We start from the raw sequence: 27,147 nt of genomic DNA, 5'->3' as shown, positions 1-27,147 counted from the left end.
ATAACTGCCATCTGGTTTCTGTACAAATTGTAAATAGCCTTTTGCTTCCTATGTTTTACCCCTGCCACCTTTACAGTATAGATGTATAGAAGTATCTCGTACATAACATATTACAGAAAACATAAGAAAAATAGCTACTATATAAGTCATATTCTATACATTAATCAGGACAGGGTATTCAGATTTCCAGATCTGTGGTAGATTCTGTCACAAGGCAGTTGATATAAAGTCAAAACTACAACATTGCAATACTAAACTATAGAAGTAAATACAGAGACACGGTAAATTACTAGAATTAGAAATTGTAAGTTTAAAAGAAACAATTCAGAGCCTAAGTGTATGACAAGTGAGATATGCCAAACCATTAAAGAACAACATAATGAAAAAATATTGGGGCCTAATTTTACGATGTGGGGTTCGACCCAAGATTCCAATCCACACCACACTGTGTACAGACCAGCAAAAAATGTTTCAACACAAGAAAATGAATAAGTTTCATAATCATATCAATATGTCCAATCATATCCAAAGAGTAAGTGTAAGAAGCATTTAGCTTCAATCAATAGTTGTACACTCTCCTTGAGTACATACTCACAGTCACGATGACCAGCGGTACTCAACCCAGAGTCTGCCCACAACTCAAGTTCCAATCAATTACAATATTACAGTACTCAGAATAAATATAGGTAAACAGAGCCATAGCTTGCTGAATGATCATGTAATCAAGTAGCTTGAGGACCAAAATTCGTGTATGAAAGCAGACATGTATACATATTGTTCTATTGTCTATACTAGTAAATGTATTTTACATATTTGCCAGTTGCCTATACAGATTAACCTACATACATAAAGATCTAGAAGATTCATTACAATTGATAAAAAAAATACTGATTTAAAGTTATGTAATGTATTAGGAAGTCAATTCCCCTACATGAAAAAACATGCATTTATGCAGAGTAACACTGTCTTGAGCAGTCGTGGCTAACAATTTACAAATCTCAGTCACAACTCTGATGTAGTTGAAAGATGCTTGAGTACATTAGGCAGCAACTATGATCTCATGTAAGTCCACAGGACCAGCTTGGTACAGTCAAACAGCAGTGCAGGGGATGGATCTGCCCACATCTTTCACTTTCCTCCCTAGAGTTCTCATCACACACTCCAACAGATAGGTAACTTCCCATCTAACATTCACATCAAATCCTGAAACATTGTTCTGTATACAAAATATGCTGTTCAATAACTTCTTCACATCTCATGGCATGTGCTCTCCCTGTTTATATTCCAAAAGCAATTTTGTAGGATTTACGTCAGATGAAATTAAAAAGTGTTCGCATATGAAACGTTAATAAACAGAGTTAAATACAATGGGGAAAATGGACTTATAAGGTGATGCACAGAGATATGCTAGGGTACTGTTCCTATTTATTCCAGTACAAATTATGAACATTGACCCATTTCAGAATTGAAAAAGGATCTACTCATTTAGTCTCATGGCATGTATGTATCAAATTCTAAAGCACAAATCTATTATAAAACATAATTATATAGTGCATAATAGATTTTAACTCAGTCAGTAGATAAGGCAAAACTGTAGAAATCACATAATCTTACACACTAAATTCATGACAAACAAAACACAATTATGTAGTCTTATGAATCTGCAAATAGATTTAAACTCAGTAAATAGATAGTACAGAACTTTAGAAATCACATCATCTTACACACTAAATTTGTGACAAATAAAACACTTTCAGTTCCATCAAATGCTACATCCACACTGTTTTTACAGGGTTATATCAACTTTACTGGTATCGTAACATTACTTTGTTTATTCAGTTATCAGGTAAAGACTGAACACAATGAATGGATTCCATAGCGTAACTAACATCACTTATTACAGAAGGAACATGAAATATATCACTGTAAAATTTACACTTCCTTTTAATTAACCACAGCTAACTTATTCCGGAATGCACATTTATCTTTGTTATCATCAATTTGTTCCCAAACAAACTTCAAAAGTTTTCACCTTCATTCTCTAGGCTCACCTTTACTGCTTGGATCATTACTGTGCATGACATTAATGAAAAACTGGTTTGACTGGACAGTTATACCATGACTCTCACATGTACATTCCTTACCTTACCTGTATTCAAAAATAACTTTGAAACTACATTAATTTTAAACTACACAGATACCTGATACTCATCATCATTATTATCATCATCATATTCTTCCAAAATTGCTTCATCAACAAAATCATTAACAACACAAGTCTCATCTCCATCAACACTTCCATTCATTTGCGATAAGCCACCAGTCTCAGACTTACCAACCTCAGACATTTCACAGCTCTCATTCACATCTGTATCAAAAATTCCACCTAATTCAGATACAATACAGTCATCACCTGATTTACATACATCAATAAGACTGTTTTCTGACCAAGAGAAGAAATCATTAGCACATACTACATCAAATTTCTCATTATTCTTACATTCGTGGTTGGGTTGTCTGGGGAAGGAGACCAGACAGCGAGGTCATTGGTCTCATCGGATTAGGAAAGGATAGGGAAGGAAGTCGGCCGTGCCCTTTCAGAGGAACCATCCTGGCGTTTGCCTGGAGTGATTGAGGGAAATCAAGGAAAACCTAAATCATGATGGCTGGACGCGGGATTGAACTGTCGTCCTCCCGAATGCGAGTCCAGTGTCTCACATTCTGGTTTGTGATTAGTACCTACATTACTATAATTAAAAATAGTATCCCAAAACTTTTGATCAAAATATAAATGACAAATCTGATATTCGTTCTGTTCAACTTCAGATACCTGTGCCACATTATTAACATTGTTATTATTGTCTAATTGCAATTATAAATTGGGGGTCCTATGTTTCCTCTCCCCAAACTGTAGACTTTCATTAAGGTGGACTGGCATTTTCCAAGTAGTTACCTCTATGATTGTTTTTGAATTAAATTGCTCATGGTTATCCCCATTATTCCTATTCTGCTCAGGTTAAAAATTTCTGTCCCTCTTACCATTTTGTCCCTGATAGAAGTTACCATTATATCTGTTTCCGTAATTATTACCATTGTGATAGCTATCATTCTGATTGTTACGGTACATACTTCTTTCTACTGTCCTATCCAGCCTGTCAACATATCATAAAAACTGCTCAAGGCAATTGTCAGGTCCATGTGACAAATCTCAGTGCAACCTATCTGGTAATCTCCTTTTGAGTGAGTCAATCAACATCATTTTGTTAAATAGTTTGCCAGGGTGTTTTAATATCTTAAGTTGATTCTTACAAAACTCTTTCAGAGTTCTGTCCCTATTCCTATAATTAGGATCATTCAGGAATTCACTTTTAATTCTCCCTGTTCAGCTTCTGACCAAAACGTATATAGAAAACTTTTTTTTGAAACTTTGTTATGTTTATTACTGACTGAAATTTAGATTTACCCAAGACAGAGCTTGGCCATGAAGACATCTTGCAACAAATTTGATTTTTTTATTGTCACTCATGCGTGATACAAAACTATCTCTACAGTGGTGCAGAAAATCCACCAGATGTAAATTGTCTGGTGAAAAACCTTTGATTGGAGTGTTGGACCATGAAACACCATTGTTTGAATACAGATTTTTGTGAATAAAATTTTCCTGAACTGATGAAATTTTTTGATCTAAAACATTTACATTAGTTTGCACATTGCTTTCAACATTTAATTTCTTTATGTAAACTACTAAAGTTCTGTTCCATTTTTTTCGCTACGGGCTTCTGTTCAACTCTGACATCATTAACATTCTTTGTCTGTCAGGCAGATTCACGATTAACTCGTTTTCCAAAACAATAAATTTATTTTCTCAGACATCAGCTGTTTCATTTACACTTTTTAACCCATCTGGCAACCCAATTTTTAGCTCCAAAACCTGATTTGTAGTGAAATAAATTTGCTATCTTTGTCCGTCCTTATTTGAGTTAACTGCTCACTAACTGCACTAAATTTGCTGTTGTTATCTGCTGTAATTTCCTCTAGTTTTGCCAAAATTAATTGCATAATATCAGTTTTTTTTTTTTTTTTTTTTTTTTTTTTTTTGGGATGACTATGCTTTCACTTTGTTCAAACATGTCCTGACAGGGTCCTATAGTTTTCACTTCCACTTCACTACACTTCTTGTCTCTACTCATTTTGTTAACAATCACACAAGTCCACAAACAAATTAATTTCTCAAATAACTGTACTTATCTTTCCTTTTTTTTATTTCCCTTGTCATAACTGTAAAGTCTTCTTTCAATTGATATGGTCTGTCATTGTTGGTAGTATCTCGTCACTGTTGATACAACATTGTTGGGCAGCTTTCTATCTTTGCATAATCAGAAATCCATTCGTATATAAATTAAAAATAACACAATTTTTTATTATGTCACGTTCTTCTATATCACTGTCTTTATGATTTCCAATTCATTTTTAAAAATTATATTGTTATTGCCAAACATAAAAATACGTCTGATCACATCAGAGGCGTGCCTCCTATTAATCCACTCTGAGGTACTAACAATATTCCAAAGAGTTAACAAATTTTGTTGACAAATGAATCTTCAGCAATTTATATCATTATTTTATAAATGAATCCAGAAGTAAAGGTCATAAATATCGTCAGCGTGTGCAGTTAATAATAGGAATTTTACCTATGCCAGATATTTTGTAATTTCAAATGTTTCTAAAAGAACAGTAATTTTAACAGTACACAGAGTTAGTACATATTGATTGTAACTAATTAATTTCTTTTTATACATTTTATCCTGAAATATAAGACATTTTATACAAAATCATGTGAAATTCTTTTATTAAACAGCTGAAATAATGTTAACCTATACAGGATTCGAAAATATTTTTGTCATCGATTGCTTCTGTTGAATAAAGTTAATGTTAGAGGAAGGTGTCCCTTTACAGCTTGTAGCTGGTATCTTTTGTGATTTGTCAAAGCCTGTTGATTGGGTAGATCACAGGATACACATCAGGAAGTGCAAGTATGTTGGGACTCATGACCTTTGAGTGGAGTATAATACAGGGTGTCCCACTCAAACCTTTCTGATTTCAACGACCCAGGAGAGAAAAACCACAGTAGATACAACAATGAAAAGTGCACTACATTGTAGAGCATCTCAATGAATTTACATCCCACGTCAGAAGTACCAAGTATCATCGCCAGAGTGCAGCATGATCACATGAAGTGAAAATGGCGACTCCACAGCAGTGTGCGCAAGCAGTAGTGTGGTTTGCTGAAACAAAATCGCTAAATACTGTGCAAAGAAATTATCGAAGTGTGTACAATGTGATCCACCTGATGTGGAAACAATTAACGAATGGTATAGGAAGTTTCTGGCAACAGGAAGTTTTCTGAAACATTCTGGTGGTGCATGTTACGGAGTCTCAGAAGAGACAGTGGAGGACACCAGACAAACGTTTCTCAGAAGACCACGTAAGTCAATTCGTCAAGTGTCTAGGTCACTTGATGTACCTTGATCAACACTGCATTATGTAGTTCACCAGTGTCTTCATATGTGTGCTTACAAAGTGCAAATTCTGCAACATCTCACACCAAATGACAAACCATGCACCCAACAGTTTGCTGTGATTATGCTGCAGCATATTGATATGAATGCCAGCTTCGTGGAAAGATATTTATTCTCAGATGAGGCAACCTTTCATCTATAAGGAAGGGTCAATAGCCATAATGTTCAGATTTGGAGTTCACAGATCCACACGTTGTCATTGAACATCTTTGTGATAGCCCTAATTTAAATGTCTGGTACAGGCTAATGCACGACAGGATTGTTGGACTATTCTTCTTTGCAGAACAAACAGTGACTGGGTCAGTGTATCTGGATATGTTGGAGCAATTTGTGTACCCTCTGATACAAGACTTGCAACCCAACATCATTTTTCAACAAGATGGAGCTCCACCAAACTGGTCAGCGGCTGTTCACAAGTTCCTGGATAGGAAATTTCCCAGTCATTGGATTGGACATGGAGGACCCATTGCCTGGCCACCACATTCGCCTGACATTACGTCACTTGAGTTCTTCATGTGGGTATTCATGAGTGTCTGTGACCAAAGTGGATGATATTTCTACGTTGCGACATCGTATCACTAATGCGATTGCAACAATAACAGAGGAAGTGATACAAAGAACTTCACAAGAAATTGAATATAGATTCGATATTCTTCATGCTACAAATGGTTCACATGTAGAGGTGTACTGATGGTAAATAAATAAATTCTTTGAGATGCTCTACAATGTGATGCATTTTTCATTGTAGTATCTACTGTGGGTTTTTTCCTGGGTCTTTGAAATCAGGGAGGTTTGAGTGGGACACCCTGTATATCATGGATCTCCCACAGGGAACTGTGCTAGGGATCTTCCTGTTCAGTTAATTATTTGCATGTTCTTTGGGTCATAATTGGAATTTCTCACTATAATGTAGAATGAGACAGTTATCTGAACAATCTGCCTTTGTAAATTAATAAAAATTATGTTTTCATGGTGTTTCCTCATAATCCAAGCAGTGTGTTGCATAACACACCAGTTATTAAATTATAATCTAATGTCAGGCACATACTGGAGGAAGCTTATGTCTAATTCCCAATCAGCTGTGGTCTCCACTCTTTAATGTCATTAACTGTGAGCTTGTATGTGTGTTCCAGAACTGTCAATTTTTATTGATTCATTTCATTTGCAAATTCATTTCACTAAGCTTGAGTCAGTTTATTTTATTCTCTGGTAACTACAGATTCCTTCTAACTGCCTGTATAGTGAGTGCATACCAATTTAATAGTCAGGCTTGGTGGTCTTGCAGTAAACTGCATGCCTGGAAACTGAAAGGTTCAACTCTGATTGGACACCAACCTTTTGCAGTCGCGCTTTAACCTCTCTCTTATTTACAGATAATGTATTGAGTTGCAGGCTGTCAAACAATGGGAGATCCAGGACGGAATAATGATAATATTATGAAAAGGATAGATGCTACTAACCATATAGAGGAGACACTGAGCTGCAGACAAGCACAACAAAATGACTGCTATATAATTGAGCTTTCTGCCAAAAGGTCTTCTTCTAAAGTTCCTCACTGGTCAGAGAAGGGAATATGTGAGTTGTGTGCTTGTGTGAATGTGTTAGTGTTTTCTATTTTAGAAGACCTTCTCACCGAAAGTTCATATGTATAACAGTTTTCTTGTTGTACCTATCTGCAGCTGCAAGTGTCCTCGATATGGTGAGTATCAATCTGACTTTTTCATAAGAGTTACTGGCTGTTGTTTTCATGTCTTTCTATTCCAGACAGTCCTCATTTGTGGTACCTTCATCGTCCATAGAAAGTGAAAATGAATGACATGATTTGTTGCTTTTTACTTGTCAATGTCATGTATGATGTCATAAATGTATATGTTATTTGTCACAGTGACTGCATTATTAGGTAGGCAACTCTCCCTATCAAGTAATGACATTTGTTCTGTTGCTAAATATTCTAATCATTCTTCAAAACATTCTTTTTGGGAATATGAATCAGGGTTTCACTATCATCATACTGAAATACCATACTGGCCTCTTGTGTAATACATACACCAGTGTTGGTCATTTGTGTACCTCATTGTTTGTTGTTTTCTCAAATGCAACTGTACTGTAATCCATTGATGCAAAACTCCCAAGTATTCCTAAATTTGTCAAGAATGTAGGTACATGGAACAGTGAGTCAAAGTAAAATGTGCTACATTACTAAAATATTTTATGATGTAAAAATAGGAAACTTTACTGTCTTAGAGCCTTCTTGTGCTATGTAGTGATCTTGATTACTATAACTGTCTTGTTCATGACACATTTGTTTAACTTATATGACCCCATAGAAGAAGAATCTCAAGCATACTTTTAACAACATGAGTTGTAATGCTGAGGAAAACTTTTCAATGTTATTAATTTTGGCAGTCACTGCTTGTGAAATATATTAATTTTTTTAAATTTTCCTGTATATACATAAATAAAAAAAATTAGGATTAAGGAGTGATTGGAAAAAATTGCTTTGTGGTTGAAAACCACATTTTTCATGCAACTGCTGACTTCAGTGACCTATATTTGTAAAATTTTCAGACATCTGATATCTGAAGAAGAACAGGCATTTGAACAACAATTAACAGATGTGGATTACCAACTTCGATATGTTCCTCCTTTGGTTCTGAAAAGAAAGAAAATTTTCAGCTCATTCAATAAAGGTAAGAAATAAAATTGAAAGTACACACAAAATATTTTTAATTTTATTGGTCCCTGGTTTTTCCCCATTTTCATTCCAACTGAAGAAGATATAGTAATTCATTACACATAAATACTTTGCCCTTGCCTAATAGATGTGAAAGTATTAGCTTTCTCTTTACATAAGCACAGAGAGCTCTGTGAACACAGCATTTGATGAGGGTTACTCCATATAAAGCAAATAATTATAAACACTATAAACAAGTCATATGGGAGACACTCATACATTATTTAATATGCTGTTGATTTTATTTATGGATGTTAATCATCCAGCAGGACTCAGTCCTCAGTGGCAAACTCCATATCAGAGGAGATGTGTGATTAGCTTATGTTATTATAGGTGGTGTCATGTTGATCATAATCCACAGCTTGTCTGTTTATGTTTCAATTTTGAGTGATCCCATCCAATTTACAAATTCTACATAAACAGCATAAATGTTATGGGGAGGTAAATTCTGTGCAAATAATTCAGTCATATTAATTTCCGTAGCCTGAATCTTATTTTGCTGTTCTGAGTAAGTATTAGCATGGTTGTTTGTGTGCTATCATGATGGTTCTCATCATATAAAATTACACATAACTGTGAAATCTGTAAAACCTAGGGTAATCATAAATATTATACAACTAGTCATCTAGAAAGCTAACAAAAATGCATGGATTACTACAGTTATTCTGTAACTGAGTCAACAACAATTTCGTGCCTAATCAAAAATTCCTAATTGAAATGTTACTTGAAATTGGAAGATGTGGAACCATTACTGATTTCAGACATCACTCCTGTTTATCCATCTGGCCTACCTAGTGATGAGGGCATATTCCCTCCAAACATTGTGGATCAAGCAGCGACCCTTACATGTAAGTGCCTTTATAAACAAAAGCAACTTGATGAACATGTGGTGTTCTTCATGTCTGAGGATAATGATGAAAACAACATAAGTAACTAGATTCTGATGAAACTGGAATCTTGTAATCTCAAGAGTGCCATTTTCAACTAGGTGAGCAGCTGGAGAAAAGTTAAAAGTGTCACTTTAAAAAGGGATGAGAATAATCTTTTGTGCAACAAATAAACAGTGTTGGTCTCGGAGGACAGAAAATTCAGATTTCCAGGATTCATTTGGAACTGTTACCACGTAGTAAGTTAATGACTATGCATTTGGAGCTACTAGCATGTAGGATGTTGACGAAAAAGATTTTGACAACCAATTCCTGAGTGAGTGTAAAGTAATGGACCAGGAACAAGTAGTTTCCTCTGAAGAAGAGGAAATCAGTCATATCAGTGAATTTAAAAATAACAGACCACTGACTAAACAGTCAAATTTGTCGGGAAATTTGTACACATTAGTCAACTTTAGAGACATTAATTCAAATTACCAAAAAATTAGCTTGCACTAAAACCCACGTTACAAAAGAGGATAAAAGAACAAAAGAGTTTCAACCAAAAATAAGTTCATTCTTTACACATTATCATCAGATATTGGGGGTGAAAACGTTGCTGTGGAATCAACATCAGATCACAGTGCCTCATTAGCTGCTGTAGATCCTACCTTTGTATATCCAGATTACTCACTGGTCGCAGGTTCGAATCCTTCCTCGGGCATGGATGTGTGTGATGTCCTTAGGTTAGTTAGGTTTAAGTAGTTCTAAGTTCTAGGGGACTGATGACCACAGCAGTTGAGTCCCATAGTGCTCAGAGCCATTTGAACCATTTTATCCAGATTACAGCATTGAACAACTATTCTATAGAAAATATAGCATGTAAATTTCAAGTGCATTATAGACTTTTGTTTTGAATATATACAGCAGTGTATGAAAGCAATAGTTTATATATTGAGATTGTTTAATGTAATCTTTGAAAATGTATTGTAAATTTAATTTGTTTATTTCTGTTATACATTAATGTAATATCTTTACAATAGTTGCCTTTAATTTAAATATGCAGTGCAGTTTTTCACATTTAATATTACATTAACATAGCTTTTATGTTACTGTTATGTACACTGTATATTATTTCACTAAATTATAGCTTCACATAACTATTTTTTTAAAAGTTTTTGTAATTCTGATTGTCAGTAATTCAAGTATGATAATTCAGATTTGACCCTCTCTGGACTTTTAGTAACAAAGACAAATAGATTTGCACAAAAATTTTCACTAAGCTGTCTTTCCTGAATTGTTCTCTAAGTATCCTAATCTTGGATTTACTGAACTAAACATCCTCCTCATCATTGTCAATCTGTGTCCATCCTCACATCAATTCATGCAAAACAGCTTACAACTAAAATAAATAGATGGCTCTTCTATTACCTACATTGTTGAACAGCTCAAGAAAGTCAACAGGGAAAAGAGTCACACTTCCAGCACAGAGCCTTCTTGTACCCTCATTTGTTGCCCCAGACACTTTCCGAGCACACTTTCACTGCAAACATTTTCAGATACAGCGACAATAGTGCTTGTGTGTTAGCATGGCTTATTTGGAAAACAAAGGGGGGGTGGGGATCACCAATAACTGTTACCTGTATTAGCCAAAACTATAATGTAAGAAGTGTTATTTTGTAATAGAGAAGCTGAAAAGAACATCACCATAGAAATAATTTAGCTGCCTACCAGCACACACATCCTACAAACCAGCACAAAACTTATCAAAAGCAGAAAAATACCAAACAAATGTGGAAAATTGTCTGCTCAACCTTCACTGCATTACAACCACTAAATATGTACACTGAGATACCTTGCCCTTTTTCAAGTTTTAGAGCTGCAAAGATGCACCGGAGTTCTCTTGTTGCTTACATATTGATGCACAGCATATTTGTGTGTCTGGACTGCATATCCATTTAATTGTTCCTCCACTGACAGCCTTGTTAAATTTAATTTTATAGTGCCTTATGTAACAAAATAATGTTTTTTAGTTGTATTCACTTTCTTGAGAATTTATTCTCTACTGATGACAGCAGTTTTTAAACTACATGTAGTGCACTTCATTGTAATAATCAACTCTACACTGAGGTGACAAAAGTCATGGGTTACCTCCTAATATCGTGTCGGACCTTCTTTTGCCTGGTGTACTGCAGCATCATGATCTTGCATAGCCTCAACAAGTTGTTGGGAAGTTCCATGCAGAAATATTGAGCTATGTTGCTTCTATAGCCTTTAATAATTCTGAAAGTATCGCCTGTGCAGGAATTTGTGCCAAACTGACCGGTCAGTTATGCCCCGTATGTCTTTGGTTGGTTGTTGCTCTTTGAAAGGAAGAATTGGGCATTTGCCTGGAGCGATTTAGGGAAATCACGGAAAACCTAAATCAGGATGGCCGGACGCGGGATTGAACCGTCGTCCTCCCGAATGCAAGTCCAGTGTCTAACCACTGCGCCACCTCGCTCGGTGCCCCTATGTCTTTGATGGGATTCATGTCAGCTAATATGGCTGCCCATATCATTCACTCGAATTGTCCATAATGTTCTTCACACCAATCACAAACAATTGTGGCCCAGTGACATGTTTGGTAACATTAAGTCCATGAATGACTGCACATTTTCTCCAAATAACTGGATATAACCATTTCCAGTCAATAATCGGTTTGGTGGGACCAGAGTACTCAGTCCGTTCCATGTACACAAAGCCCACATCAATATGGAGCAGCCACCAGCTTGCACAGTGCCTTGTTAACGAATTGGGTCCATGCTTCATCGGGTCTGCACCACATTCAACCCCTACCATTACCTCTTACTAATTGAAATCAGATCACATCTAACCAGAACACAGTTTTCCAGTCATCTAGGGTCCAATTGACATGGTCACAAGCTTGGGAGAGGTACTACAGGTGATGTTGTGCTGTCAGCAAAGGCACTGATGTCAGTCATCCACTGCCATATCCCATTAAAGCCTAGTTTCAGTGAACTGTCCTAATTGACACGTTCATTATACAGCCCCCATTGATTTCTGTGGTTACTTCACACAATGTTGCTTGTCTAATAGCACTGACAACCCTATACAAATGCCATTGCTCTGACTTGTTAAGCGAAGGCCGATAGCCACTGTGTTGTCTGTTGTTTGTGGTGGTAGGTAATGACTGAAATATGCTATTTTCAGCCCACTTCTGACACTGTGAATCTCTTAATATTGAATTCCCAAATGATTTCTGAAATGGAATGTCACACATGTCCAGCTCCAACTACCATTCTGCATTCAGAATCTGTTAATTCATTTCATGTGGAAACATCTTCGCATCTACCACCTGAGCACAAATGATAGTTCTGCCAATGGACTGCCCTTTCATGCTGTGTGTATGCGATACTACTGTCATCCATATATTTGTATATTGCTATTCCAGGATTTTTGTCACCTCCTTGTATATCTAAATAGAAAACAAATGTTTTATGAAAAGCACTTATTTAATTGATAAATATGAGTAATGAATTCCAGAAATGTAAATTCTTGTCATCCAACAGTTTCAGTCCATTTAACTTATCACACAACAAGGTTCTTAGCAGATTTCCATTGGGCTCCTACGGTGTTCTACTTCAGTAGCCAGAGACAGTTAGATATATCTAAATAGACTTGAAAATTATTTTAATCATTAGTTTTCTAAAGAAAACTGTTATAAATTTATATATTGACTCTTTGTACCTTGCATATCATTGCCTATCATTCAGATCTTGAATAAATAATGTCAGTAGTAAGAGTGCCCTTGATATTGCCTATAGTTTTTGTGTCTTTTATCATACACAGTGCACTACATGAGTAACTTTGCAATTTTTTCTGTATGCATTCAAGCACAAACCAGCAGAAGAAACTTCATTAAAGAAAATATTAGACATCTAAGAGAGATGCAGTTCCGTTTAAATGAGAAACGAAGCCACACAACTCCTGCAACACTGTTACAGTCCAGAGATCAGAAAGCAGCATCAAAAAAGTTGCCACAGTTTCCTGTAAGTTACAGCATGGGGAATTTTATTCATCTTAAATTTTTGGCACTATTAATCTGTTGTAACACATTTTATACAATCTTTATATTGGGATTAATTGACATAGTGTGTCAGTATTATTTTGTTTGCTGTGAATCTGATTGGGGTTGATGTGTGTACACAAGTACAACCAGTTTTTCCTGAACATCATTTTTGTAAGACAGAATAAAATAATTGTACTTAAATCTATTTAAAACTCAACATCATGAGAACAGTTCCAGAATAGAGCACTTCAGATACATTGTTGGAAGTTAAATATGCTACACTAATACAGATAGCTAATTGAAATTTTCCTTAATGTACAGTACAGTTTGTGTAAAGGAGAGATGATTAAATTTGTAGATGATTTGAAGTGTATAGGGTTCAAAATTTAGCCTATAGAGCTGCCCCTGTAGCAACAACATTGACTTTAATGTGGCTGGGCATTTAGTTAAACAGAGCTTGAATGACAGACTTGGGTAGGTAATTCCACACCGCTTCACTCTAAGCCAGATTTCTCAAATCTCTGTGGCCAGAAAGTGGTAGCATGGCAGTCTCTTAGCTGACCATTAACAGATACTTTCAGTTGGTGAAAGATCTAAAGAATATGCTGGTCAGGCCAACAGTAGAACACCCTCTGTATTGATTTAGGTCAAGACAGCACGAGCAACCTACAGTATCCTTTCACAGAGGAGTAATCAAAGACTATTTTAAAAGACTGCTTTTGTTAATAAAATGAAACTCAATGACAATGTCCTTGGATGAATATCCGTACAACTACATACAACAGAAACTTCTCTCCCCCGACATTATCTCGAGCGAGACAAAACTGCTGGTTTTTCCAACTGAGACTGAACTGCTGATGTAGCCAACCGGATGGATATCTTGATTTTGATGAGAGCCATTTACACACATCCTCCTGGTGTGGATGTCCTCCTGCCTACACAACCTGCCTGATGTATGGAGGAATCAACTACTGGGAGGATGCAACACAGCCTGTGGTCTTTTGTTATGTTACTGAAAGCTAATATCGTGGAGACCTCAGAGACAGAGCACAGACACTAATCCAATCATGTGAGAAATATAACACCTGCTGTCCAAATTACAAATTACATGAACAAATTTGATTTTGTACCATTGGCACCCTGTACTATCACAACATGTGCTGAACTGACAATGGAAAATTAAATATGGCAATCTTTTGTTCTCGAGTCTCGGTCCGGCACACAGTTTTAATCTGCCAGGAAGTTGCACATCAGCTCACACTCTGCTGCACAGTGAAAATTTCATTCTGGTTTTTTCTCCTCAGAACCTCCACACATCAATACATCCACCCTAATTCTGTAAGCAGAACTGGGACTCTGATAGAAAGATGATGATGTACCATTCCTGCGTCCAGTGTAGTCAGTGGATGCACCACTGTTAGCGCACCTCTTCCTGCTGCCACATCAAGAGAAACTGCAACAATGGTCGTTATGCTGACAGTATGAAATGCTTTAGATGTCACCGCACCGCCTGTGTCGCAATATTTATTCTCTTTGGAGGCCCCCCCCCCCCCCCCCCCCCACACACACACACACACATTTCCCTTGTGATGCTATGTGAAAATAGTTGTTTGTCCAGTTGCTGTTGGTTGCACCACTGTTTCTGTGCTTCTCTCTGTTGCTGCATCATGGGAAGCTGCAACAATAGTCACCATGCTGACACTCCCTGGTGCTCGAGACATTAACACGCTGCCCATGTAGATACTTATCTTGCTCTAAACAAGCCTATTTCCTGACTCATCTATGTGACATGCGTGTATGATCTTGCATGACCTTGCAAACAATTTGTTTTCTAGGGTGCATGTCACTTGGGGCCATTGAGACTCTGAACTCACTGATTTCATAGTAGCATGACAGTCATTAACTGGTGACGAATGAGTGCAGAAATATTGAGGAAATATAAACCACAGTCTCAATAGCCCACAATCTTGCCACTGGTGAATTCTGGTATGTGTTGATAGATGCTTCTCCGTCTTACACATGGTATAACATGATCTCACAGATAAACAACATTCAAATTTGATTTCCAAATGAGAAACCTACTGTGTAATCTTTCGTTATATACAGAACGAAGGTGATGTTACTCCTACAAAGGTTGTGCCATGACAAAGAAATGCTAATTGGTTCCATATCCAAGCATGCAGTACAGTTCATGCCAGTTTGACATTTGGTGCATGTCATCCTCATAGTGATGCCATTTTAAATTTTATTAGAATTGCAAACAGATAAGATATTTCACAGTGTGTTACACAGATTAGAAACAGGTCCTTAGCAACCCTGTAATCAGAAATATATAAAGAGAGTGCCTGGATAAAAACTGAAAATAGATTAATTTCTTCCAAGAAAAAATTTCCCAATAAAATGTTGTGTGGCACACAACAAGTGTTAGCACCAGCAGAGGTCAATATCATAAAATAAAATAATAATAAAGCTTACTCTTAAACAAGAAAACCACTTGTTAGAAAAAGGAGTAAATCATTTAGTTTAAACTAGAGAAGATTTTATACACATTAGATGCAACATGTGATACTGCCGGTGCATTAATGTCTGGTGCATTATGACTCTTCCATGAATGATACATACTGGATTTTTGTAGGAGTCCTTCCTTTCTCTGCAACTAAACTGCTCAAGAACATTTTGCAGCACCTTTATGACTTGCACACTTTTTTCCTTTTTTTTATTGACTGCAGACCTCTTTCTCAACCCTCTTTTACCATATGTGACTACTAAGTACAGCCATCTGTGTTTGGAGGTAAAAGTAAACCTACATTTACAGTGAATTTCAATAGAGCACCCTGTGTCTCTAGTCATGAACAGGAAGATAGGGCTTGTGTATGTGGTACAGCCTGTTACCATGCCTCGAAGAGTCATTTGAAACTTAGACAATTTCACTTTATGCCAAACAGGTGAAGTTGACTATTGAGTCATTGTATAGCACAGGAAGATCATCCCAACTTCAGCTGATGTTATGGAGCACAAGCCATTCTAGATCTGTCAAACACTGGTTGCCTACAGTGAATGGAATCAGCTGATGACTGCTATCTAGAAAATTACGGCTTGCAGGTTCCATGAAGATAACTGTGTGTTACATTTTTGAACAAGTGTACAATTTCTCTCCAAATGGTCAATTTGGCCTCTAGGTGTCAATTACAAATAAAATTACAAAACTCTCTGTATCATATGATCATTTGACAGTTGCTTTCATGTGGTAAGTAGATGTCTCCTTGTAAGGTAACGGGGGTAATATTGGCATACAGCAGCTTTGCTGGCAATGGAAATATCAGCTATGGAAAAATGGATAGGATGGGAAAAGCACAAAGACAAGTCAATATATTTATAGACTCATATATCTAAAAACAAAGATGATGTGACTTACCAAACAAAAGCGCTGAAAGGTCGATAGACACACAAACAAACACAAACATACACACAAAATTCAAGCTTTCGCAACCGACGGTTGCTTCATCAGGAAAGAGGGAAGGAGAGGGAAGGACGAAAGGATGTGGGTTTTAAGGGAGAGGGTAAGGAGTCATTTAAATCCCGGGAGCAGAAAAACTTACCTTAGGGGGAAAAGAGGTATCCATCCGCACCTACACGGACACAAGCAGACATTTGTAAAGGCATTGTGTGTGTGTGTGTGTGTGTGCGAGTGTATAACTGTCCTCTTCAGGCAGCATTCAGCAGTTTTAGATGGTTTAAATTACTTGGTTACATAATTGCATATAATTACTTTACATGTCTTTGCACTTAAGTAAACATTGTAGGGTGTGCTTGTAATGAGTCCTTGGATCATTGAAATAGAGGTCATGTGAAAACAAGCTCTTCCAAGTAGCTCATAATTTAAATTTAAAGCACAGAAGCAGGAATAATATATTGGGCTGGTGTACTTCAATCAAAACCTTCCATAGTATAATGAAGTTATAAAGATGTTTAGAACAACTGCAAAGTAAGTGATTATTTTATTATGAAGGCACCATTCAGTTTTGATCTTTGTAGTGCCAGATAAGTATTTGTATGTCTCATATTTCATGCAAAGACATCATTAAATGAAGGGAGAGGGTGAAACTGTGCCAAAACATGGAGTTATTCCTAATTATGTAACTCTGATAGCATATCATAAATTAGTTATGATTTAAATTTTCCATGCATAAGAATAAAATTATGTATTAAATGCAGAGTGAAAATAGTGTAATGCAAAATGGACATGAAAATACTTGTTTTGTGTTTTAATGAGTGTTCATAGTTCTATTGCATAGTGTTTTGTTTTTTTAATTGCAATGAATTATAAAATTATGTGGTGATAAATGTGTGTAAAATTATATAATGTATTTATGTTTAAGTATTTAAATCTTATAAAAATGTTAAACAAATTGTGCCCATGTGTAGCAATTATTTTGATTAATGAAGTGTCATGTGACCTGACTCAGGACTGGGGATATGAGCAGGAAAATGGGGTCTTTGGTGGTCGTCTGTTGTGGTAATAAGTTCGGAGTGGTCAATTGCTGCGAGTGTAAGCATGGATGCCAGTGTATGTGAATAAACAGTGAAAGAACAATGTGAAAGTGTGTAGGTGTGAGACAATAAACCATGTGTATGAATTGCACCAATTATTATTTATCCAGATCAGATTTATTTGTGAACTTTAATATGCATGGCCATAAAGTTAGAAGCGTATTTTTTAAATGAATAAGTTTCAATCTGAACTTGTCGAGTGTACCTCATTTTGCGCAAGGTGGTGGTATAAACAATTGTGTATTCAGTTCTTTGCTGTTCAAAGGCTAGCCAATATATGACTCAGTATTAGGGGCACAAATGCAGCGGTTCACTACCAGACCCGTTTGCAGATGAGCGACGTGTAAAATAGGTAGTGAACAAGCCTGAGTACAGTTGGATCCTCCAACTTTTATTGATTTTTGTCCATGGTATCATGACTGCAGAGTTTCATTATATCTACATATCAGCACACTTAGATTTGTGCACATGTCTCTGTCTACATTATCTTGTAGTGAGTGTGAAGAAAATTAATTTTATTACCTCTAAAACCTGTGGATAAAGCCTCAACCAGGACAGTGCAGAACTGTTTCTACAGCTGTTTGAAGGTTGATGTTGATTTTGGACATTGCTTTTGGAAGAGGTCTGTACTTTCAGAATCTGACAAATTACACTCATGCTCATAAATTATGGATAATGCTGATACATGGTGAAACAATGGTCTGGTGGGCAGTTTGTGGGTTTAAATCACCTCGGTGTATGACCATGTGGTGCATTTGACCTGTGGTCGTCAAGCGAGGGCACTGGCAGCAGTCCACATACACAGAGGTGTGTTGGTGCATGTCAGAGTACAGTGCAGCGAGTAAGTGTGCAGATGTTTTCAGACATGCTAATGGTGACTGTGTGTTGAAAATGGCTCAAAGAACACATATTGACGACGTTATGAGGGGTAGAATACTAGGGCAACTGGAGGCTGGTCAAACACAGCAGGTCATAGTACGGGCTCTCCTTGTGCCACAAAGTGTGACCTCAAGATTATGGCAATGGTTCCAGCAGACATGAGATGAGTCCAGGCACTACAGCACAGGACGCCCACGGTGTACAACACCACAAGAAGACCTATATCTCACCATCTGTGCCCGCAGATGGCCACGGAGTACTGCAGGTAGCCTTGCTTGGGACCTTGCCGCAGCCACTGGAACAGTTGTCTCCAGACACACAGTCTACAGATGACTGAACAGACATGGTTTATTCGTCCAGAGACCTCCAAGGTGCATTCCACTGATCCCTGGTCACAGGAGAGCCCGTAAAGCCTGGTGTCAAGAACATAGCACATGGGCACTGGAACAGTGGTCCCAGATTATGTTCACGAACGAGTCCATGTATAGTCTGAGCAGTGATTCTCACTGGGTTTTCATCTGGTGTTAACCAGGAACCAGATACCAACTCCTTAATGTCCGTGAAAGGGTTTGATGGTGTGGGGTGGGATTATGATTGATGCACGTACACTCCTGCATGTCTTTGACAGAGGAACTGTAACAGGTCAGGTGTATTGGGACGTCATTTTGCACCAGTATGTCTGCCTTTTCAGGGGTGCAGTGAGTTCTATCTTGCTCCTGATGGATGATAATGCATGGCCCCACCAGCTGCCGTCACGGAGGAGTACCCTGAAACAGAAAATATCAGGTGAATGAAGTGGCCTGCCTGTTTTCCAGACATAAACCCCATCAAGCACATCTGGGATGATCTTGGCCAACATAGTGCTGCATATCTTCAAACCCTTAGAACACTTCAGGAGCTCCGACAGGCACTGGTGCAAGACTGGGAGGCTATACCCCAGCGGCTGCTCGACCACCTGATCCAGAGTATGCCAACCCGTTATTCAGCCTGTGTACACATATCTCATACTGATGTCAGGGTACGTGTGCACGAAACAGTGACATTTTGTAGTACGTGTGTTAGGGGATAGTTTTCTCTACTTATCACCAATACCATGGACTTACATATCTGTGTCATGTGTAGTTGTGTGGCACCACATGCTGCAATTACCCTTAATTTATGAGCATGAGAGTGTAGTATGCATGGTTCATCCAAGGCAATTACAAAAAAATACTTCAGCCTGTCTGGTGGTTCTGGCCACTATGTGCTCTAATACATCAAAATACATGAGGATGACGTATGTGTGGTGCATAAAAACAATTAACAGAAAACAGTATTCATATTAGCTTTCAAGCAGTTGCTTCATTTCTAACAAAAGTACCCACATTCACACACACAACCACACAGACACTTGCCCACCATCTCCTACCGCAGTCCATTCACTGGTATTTCTTATCAACTAAAAGGCAGGACCATGTGTGAAAGCCATCCTGTAACTACTATACAGCACTCATTCTGTTGACACTACTCCTTCCCCAACCAGATTGTGTACTGCCTTTCCAAACTACTCCCCCCCCCCCCCCCCCCCCCCCACCGCCCTAATGTGGGCATTCTCTCTCTCTCTCTCTCTCTCTCTCTCTCTCTCTCTCTCACTCTCTCCCTGTCCCTCCTTCCTACTGCTGCCCTTTCCCCTCTCCCCCCCTCTTTTTATCATGCCCCTCTCCATGTTCATTTCCACCTTCCGCTCTTTTCCTGTCCCCGCACCCCCTCTCCCTGCTCCATCTAGTTCTTATATGCTCTTCCTTCTGACTCTTTTCATCTTGCTGTGCAGCTGCTATGCCCCCTGCCCACCTACATTAGCCCAGATACCTACTCTCTACTCTGGAAGTGTGCATTTGTGTGTCTGTGAATGTGTGTACTTTTACTAGAAAAAGAGAATGAGCTTGACATCTAGTGTGAGTACTGTTACATGTTTTTATCCCTCCCCACATCCGTCCCCTATGGGTGAGTGGTTGCCTTTCCCTTATTTTACATATTATTCCATCCAGGAATTTCCATTATGTTGAGCATGAATATGTCAATTCTACATAAGATTTTGTCCAACAAAGTAGGACTCTTGAAAGGAAGACACTTATTTAAAATATTGTATCATTTAAGAAAATGCTTTAAGTGTTGTTCATTCTCTCTGAAAGGAGACTCCTTTAAAGCTAATTGCTTTGACAATTTGTTTTCAATTAAAAATCTTCAAAGAATAATGTTACATTATAAAATAGGATATATTTTCATTATTACAGGAAAATGAGTTAGTGACGCATACAGCCTGCAATATGGCAGCACTAACATACTGTATACTTTTTATATTCCTGTATTTTCAGCTATCTGTTTTAATCTCTGTTTATTTAAATGTGTTTTTTTCTTGATGCAAACTTCTCAGAAACATTTCAACAGAGACAATAAAACTCCAAGGAGAAAGATGAAAAATAAAATCACACGTCAGCAAAAGATGTATCTTCGTAAAGCAACAAGATCCCATCTTCAAAAATCTGGTGAACATGGAAGCATAGTTCATGATCAGACTTCATCAACAACATCTCTTACTTCTGTTCATGACTCAGGATGTAGTTCAGCTAGTGATGAAACTTCAAGAAACTTCTATGCTGAGACTAATAATGATAGAAAAATGTATCATATGAGCTCATCAGATGACAAAGAGAATATTTTATCTCCTGATGGGAATGTAAGTACAATCCCACACACCTCTCTTTGTTTTATAGTATCTAAGTGATATTTGATCAGGAAAGAACAGAGACCTATTTATATCAATTCCTATGTTGTCATTGTGTTATGTTATGTGTGGGTATTGTGAAACTACTTTCCAGATCTGGCAAGACAATTTGTTCATACTGTTTTTCATCCTCACTTTTCATGAGCAAAGTTGTGCCCTATGTGTACATATACCACAATGTTGTACACTGCTCAGAAAAATTAGGGGATCAAGCACAACAGACTTATGGTAACTTCTTTTATTCAGATATCAGTTACAATTGTAATTTGTGTGTGATACAGTACAATATTTTGATGTCTCAACTGTTTACTTGAGGTTTACATGATGTTTATGCAGAGAGGCACCGTGGGGCTATCATAATAGTGAAACAGTCATTCTCGTTGCCCTCTATTATGGTGTGTGATCACCTTGGCCGGTAAATCCTGCGTGGCATGGACAGTAGGAGGTTATCAATCAGCTCTTGAGGGATATTTGGCCATTCTTTCATGAGTGCAATATCCAGCTCTGCAACCAGTGTGGGGGGTGCTGGTCTCTCTGCATTGTGTCTGCCAAGTGCCTCACAGGCATGCTCAGTCGGGTTTAAGTCTAGTGAACAAGCTGGCCACCCCATGCGTTCAGTTCCCTCAGCTTCAAGCATGTTGTCAACCAGTGCAATACTGTGAGGATGAGGATTATTGTCCACCAGAAAGAATCCATCTCCTATGGCACCAGCATAAGGCACAACAAAAGATTGAATTATCTCGTATCTATACCTCTGAGCAGTCAAAACACCATTCTGAATGGCATAGAGCTCCAATACTGACTCCTGCCCATGTCATTTGTCCATCACCATGATATGCTGATGATTCTTGCATATAAGCAGGATTGTTCCGAGTTCCGTGTTCTATGCAGATGAGGGAACAGTGATTGTCTAGGTGAACACAAAATTTTGACTCATCTGTGAACAGCACCCAGTGGTCTAGCTGAACACAAAATCTTGACTCATCTGTGAACACCACCCAGTGCCATTCGTTATGACTCCAATCCTGATGTTCCCCCACCTGATGTCTGCAGACTAAATGATGTCATGGTTTTAATGGGACACACACCACAGGCCTCTGTGTGTGTGGAGGCCACTTTCTTGAAGCAATTTCAGAATTTGTGTTGATATTGTGCATCCTGTTGCTGCATGGATGGTGTGTTGCAGCTGAGTTGCATTCAGCCTCCAGTTTCAACTGGCTGTTAAGCGAACATAACAGTCATCTCCTGCTGATGTTACCTGTGGATTACCTTGGCCTTACCTTCTGTTAATGGTTCCTGTTGTCTGAAATCGCGTTCAGGTCCTGAAAAATTACACTTTGGGACACTCCAATAGCTGCAGCCACCTCCCACTGTGTCTGTCTTGCTTCCAACCATCTTATGGCTCCATGCCATAGCTTCGGGTAAGTCAAGTTGTTGTTGCATTGCACTACCTGCCCACTACAGTATCTGAACTCAACTGCTTGTGTAATTAGTCTGGTAGAGTAAATGAAAGTCATCATGAACCCCTCCTACAGCAACTTTCCATTATTACCACTATCTCGTTGACCGTAATGTTGTTGTCTCCATTCCGTATAATCGACAGAAAGACATTGGACCATTTTAGTTCATTGTGGTGATGACAATACTTTGGAACTTAGATAACTCAGATGATACCTTAATTGTTTTGACCAGTGTAGTTAATTTCTAATCTAAAGTAAACAGAAGAACTATTACAAATTGAAGAAGAACTCATATGTTTTGAGAGGGGGTGGGGGGGGGGGGGGAAGTGTTGAAGTGAGGGCAAAAACAGAAGATATAACTGATACCTGCCTTTAATAACTGAGAAGTATGCCTTTTCTCAAATGGTGGACACTGGTTCTGTTTCTCTGTTGAGATTTGTTTGCTTATTTATTCATTTTTACTTTATTTATTTATGTATTTTTTTCAGGCTGCAGCATAACTTACCCCTCTGTGACTACATCTTCATCTCAGAGTAGGTTCTACACTGAACATCCTCAATTATATGTTGCGTACATGCCAGTCCTTTTTTCCCCTGAACATCCTCAGTTATATGTTGCATTCATGCCAGTCTTTTTTTCCCTCTAATTTTGCCCCTGTACAGTCCCCTTTTAGTAAAACAGAAGTTATTCTGTGATGTATTAACACATGTCCAGTCATCTGGTCCTGCGTGTCCCTGTGGTTATCATGGAACAAAAGATAACATCTACTTATCCTATTGCCCCCTTCATCTGTTAAATATTTGGAGGGAAACAATTACAGCCTTAGCTTTCTGGTGTATTTAGAGAAAAAAATTCATATGAAAAATAAATAATTAAGGCAGACAAACTTATGTACAAAACTAAATACTTTAGGTTGTAATGTAGCAGACTGAGATTCACTAACTGAAGTATGCAGTACATCTCTTTGATAAATGACCGAATACATGTTAACTTTATCACATGCACATATATGTATGTGATTCTGTTTTGATTTTTCATCTTACACCAGTTATTGTATAATGAACTGCGATTGATGACTGACTTACAGAATTTGGTATGTTACTAGAACTTTATTATATAAAAGAACAATGTGATCATCATGTGAATAAACTTAATATTTATAGTATTCAGTATGCCTTGCATCACCTTTATTGAGCATTGGAGTTAGTGTTATTGCAGATAATTAGAATACTAATTTGTTCTTGATCAAAAGTTACATATTTTTGTAATAATTGGAAAAAGGATTTATTTTACAAAATTTTAAAAACTTTTCCACTGACAAAACTTAAAAACATACATATCTTCATGAACTTGATGTCATGTGCAAAACTATTTACATTAATCTTTTATTGGAAATGAAATGAATCATCAGTTATAACAGTACTTGTACTATAAATATATTTTGTTGTCATGGATCTATTTAAGGGCCAGTTTTAGATGAAAGCATTTTGTTGTTATATAGTGGCGGTGGTTACTCAGCTGTGGTAGAGTTGTAATATAACAGTTGTGGCCAATATGTGAGTTATTGGACACACACACACACACACACACACACATATATATATATATATATATATAACAGAAAGAAACTTCCACATGGGAAAAATATATTGGGAAAGCGCCGGCAGACAGGCACATGAACAAAACACACAAACACACACACAGAATTACAAGCTTTCGCAACTGGCAGTTGCTTCGTCAGGAAGGAAGGAAGGAGAGGGAAAAATGAAAGGGTGTGGGTTTTAAGGGAGAGGGTAAGGAGTCATTCCAATCCCGGGAGCGGAAAGACTTCCCTTAGGGGAAAAAAAGGACAGGTATACACTCGCACACACACACACACATATCCATCCGCACATACACAGACACAAGCAGACATATTTAAAGGCAAAGAGTTGCCTTTAAATATGTCTGCTTGTGTCTGTGTATGTGCGGATGGATATGTGTGTGTGTGTGTGCGAGTGTATACCTGTCCTTTTTTTCCCCTAAGGGAAGTCTTTCCGCTCCCGGGATTGGAATGACTCCTTACCCTCTCCCTTAAAACCCACACCCTTTCATTTTTCCCTCTCCTTCCTTCCTTCCTGACGAAGCAACTGCCAGTTGCGAAAGCTTGTAATTCTGTATATATATATATATATATATATATATATATATATATATATATATATACGGCACGTCGATAGACACACAAACATACACACAAAATTCGAGCTTTCGCAACTGGCGGTTGCTTCGTCAGGAAAGAGGGAAAGATGAAAGGATGTAGGTTTTAAGGGAGAGGGTAAGGAGTCATTCCAATCCCAGGAGCAGAAAGACTTACCTTAGGGGAAAAAAAGGACAGGAATACACTCGCACTTAAGGGAAAAAAAGGACAGGAATACACTCGCACACACGCACATGTCCATCCGCACATACACAGATATATAAATATGTCTGCTTGTGTCTGTATATGTGTGGATGGATGTGTGTGTGTGTGTGTGTGTGTGTGTGTGTGTGTGTGTGTGTGTGTGTGTGTGTGAGTATATTCCTGTCCTTTTTTCCCCCTAAGGTCAGTCTTTCTGCTCCTGGGATTGGAATGACTCCTTACCCTCTCCCTTAAAACCCACATCCTTTCATCTTTCCCTCTCCTTCCCTCTTTCCTGACGAAGCAACCGTGGGTTGCGAAAGCTCAAAATTTTGCATGTGTGTTTATGTGTTTTTTTTATTGTGCCTATCTACCAGCACTTTCCCGCTTGGTAAGTCTACACATGGGAAAAATATATTAAAAACAAAGATTCCAAGACTTACCAAGCGGGAAAGCGCCGGTACATAAGTTTTGTACATAAGTTTGTCTGCCTTAATTATTTATTTTTCATATGAATTTTTTCTCTAAATGTCTGCTTGTGTCTGTGTATGTATGGATGGATATGTGTGTGTGTGTGCGCGCGCGCGCGATTATATACCTATCCTTTTTTCCCCCAAGGTAAGTCTTTCCACTCCCGGGATTGGAATAACTCCATCCCCTCTCCCTTAAAACCCACATCCTTTCATCTTTCCTTTTCCTTCCCTCTTTCCTGCCGCTGTGGTTGCCCCGGTTGCTGCCCGCAGTGGGGCTGAGCCCTCGCCTGTGGTTGATTGGGAGGTCGTTCCATGGCGTGGCAGGCAGCGAAAGGCGTCCTTGGAGGCTGATTAGAAAGCCTCCCCGGTGCGTCTGACAAACCGGTTTCAGGCACTGTCTCTGGCTGAGCCAGATGCAGCTGCCTGCCCTGTTTCAGAGGATCATTCTCAGCCTTCAAGGTCCGGGCAATCGCAGAGGGTGGGCTTACTGGTAGTTGGGAGCTCCAATGTTAGGCGCGTAATGGGGCCCCTTAGGGATACGGCGGCTAAGGAGGGGAAGAAATCCTGTGTGCACTCCGTGTGCATTCCGGGAGGAGTCATTCCTGATGTGGAAAGGGTCCTTCCAGATGCCATGAAGAACACAGGGTGCAGCCAGCTGCAGGTGGTGGCACATGTCGGCACTAATGACGTGTGTCGCTTTGGATCTGAGGAAATTCTCTCTGGATTCCAGCGGCTATCTGATTTGGTGAAGGCTGCCGGTCTTGCTTACGAGATGAAGGCAGAGCTCACCATCTGCAGCATCGTTGACAGAACCGACTGCGGACCTTTGGTGCAGAGCCGGGTGGAGGGTCTGAATCAGAGGCTCAGACGGTTTTGCGGCCGTATTGGCTGCAGATTCCTTGACTTGCGCCATAGGGTGGTGGGGTTTCGGGTTCCGCTGAATAGGTCAGGAGTTCACTACACTCAGTTGGCGGCTATATGGGTAGCGGAGGCTGTGTGGCGTGGACTGGGCGGTTTTTTTTAGGTTAGAAGGCCTCGGGAAAGTGCGGGATGGGCTGCAATGTCAAAGGGTGCTTGGCAATTACAGGACGTGCTTGGATCAAGGAACAGTCGGAATTATAGTTGTAAATTGTTGTAGTTGCGCTGGAAAAGTCCCTGAGCTTCAAGCGCTAATAGAAAGCACAGAAGCTGATATCGTTATAGGTACAGAAAGCTGGCTAAAGCCTGAAATAAGTTCTGCAGAAATTTTTACGAAGTCTCAGACGGTGTTCAGGAAAGATAGATTAGGCAGAATTGGTGGTGGAGTGTTTGTGTCTGTCAGTAGTGGTTTATCTTGTAGTGAAGTCGAAGTAGATACTCCGTGCGAATTGGTGTGGGTGGAGGTTATAC

The 27,147-nt window shown here is 38.5% G+C and overlaps 1 protein-coding gene across 1 annotated transcript in view; it reads left to right on the top strand.

The window, feature by feature from the left end:
• The window catches only part of LOC126336333 (uncharacterized), a 257,872-nt gene that overhangs the window by 211,158 nt on the left and 19,567 nt on the right, over window positions 1-27,147 (top strand). The window contains exons 8-10 of the mRNA XM_049999896.1: window positions 8,148-8,269; window positions 13,077-13,231; window positions 21,095-21,397. Coding sequence (XP_049855853.1) covers window positions 8,148-8,269; window positions 13,077-13,231; window positions 21,095-21,397 — 580 coding nt within the window. The remainder of the gene's footprint in view (window positions 1-8,147; window positions 8,270-13,076; window positions 13,232-21,094; window positions 21,398-27,147) is intronic.

The sequence above is a fragment of the Schistocerca gregaria genome, chromosome 2 (genome assembly GCF_023897955.1).
Source record: "Schistocerca gregaria isolate iqSchGreg1 chromosome 2, iqSchGreg1.2, whole genome shotgun sequence".
Taxonomy (NCBI): Eukaryota; Metazoa; Arthropoda; class Insecta; order Orthoptera; family Acrididae; genus Schistocerca; species Schistocerca gregaria.
This window is presented reverse-complemented; position numbering and strand designations above follow the sequence as displayed.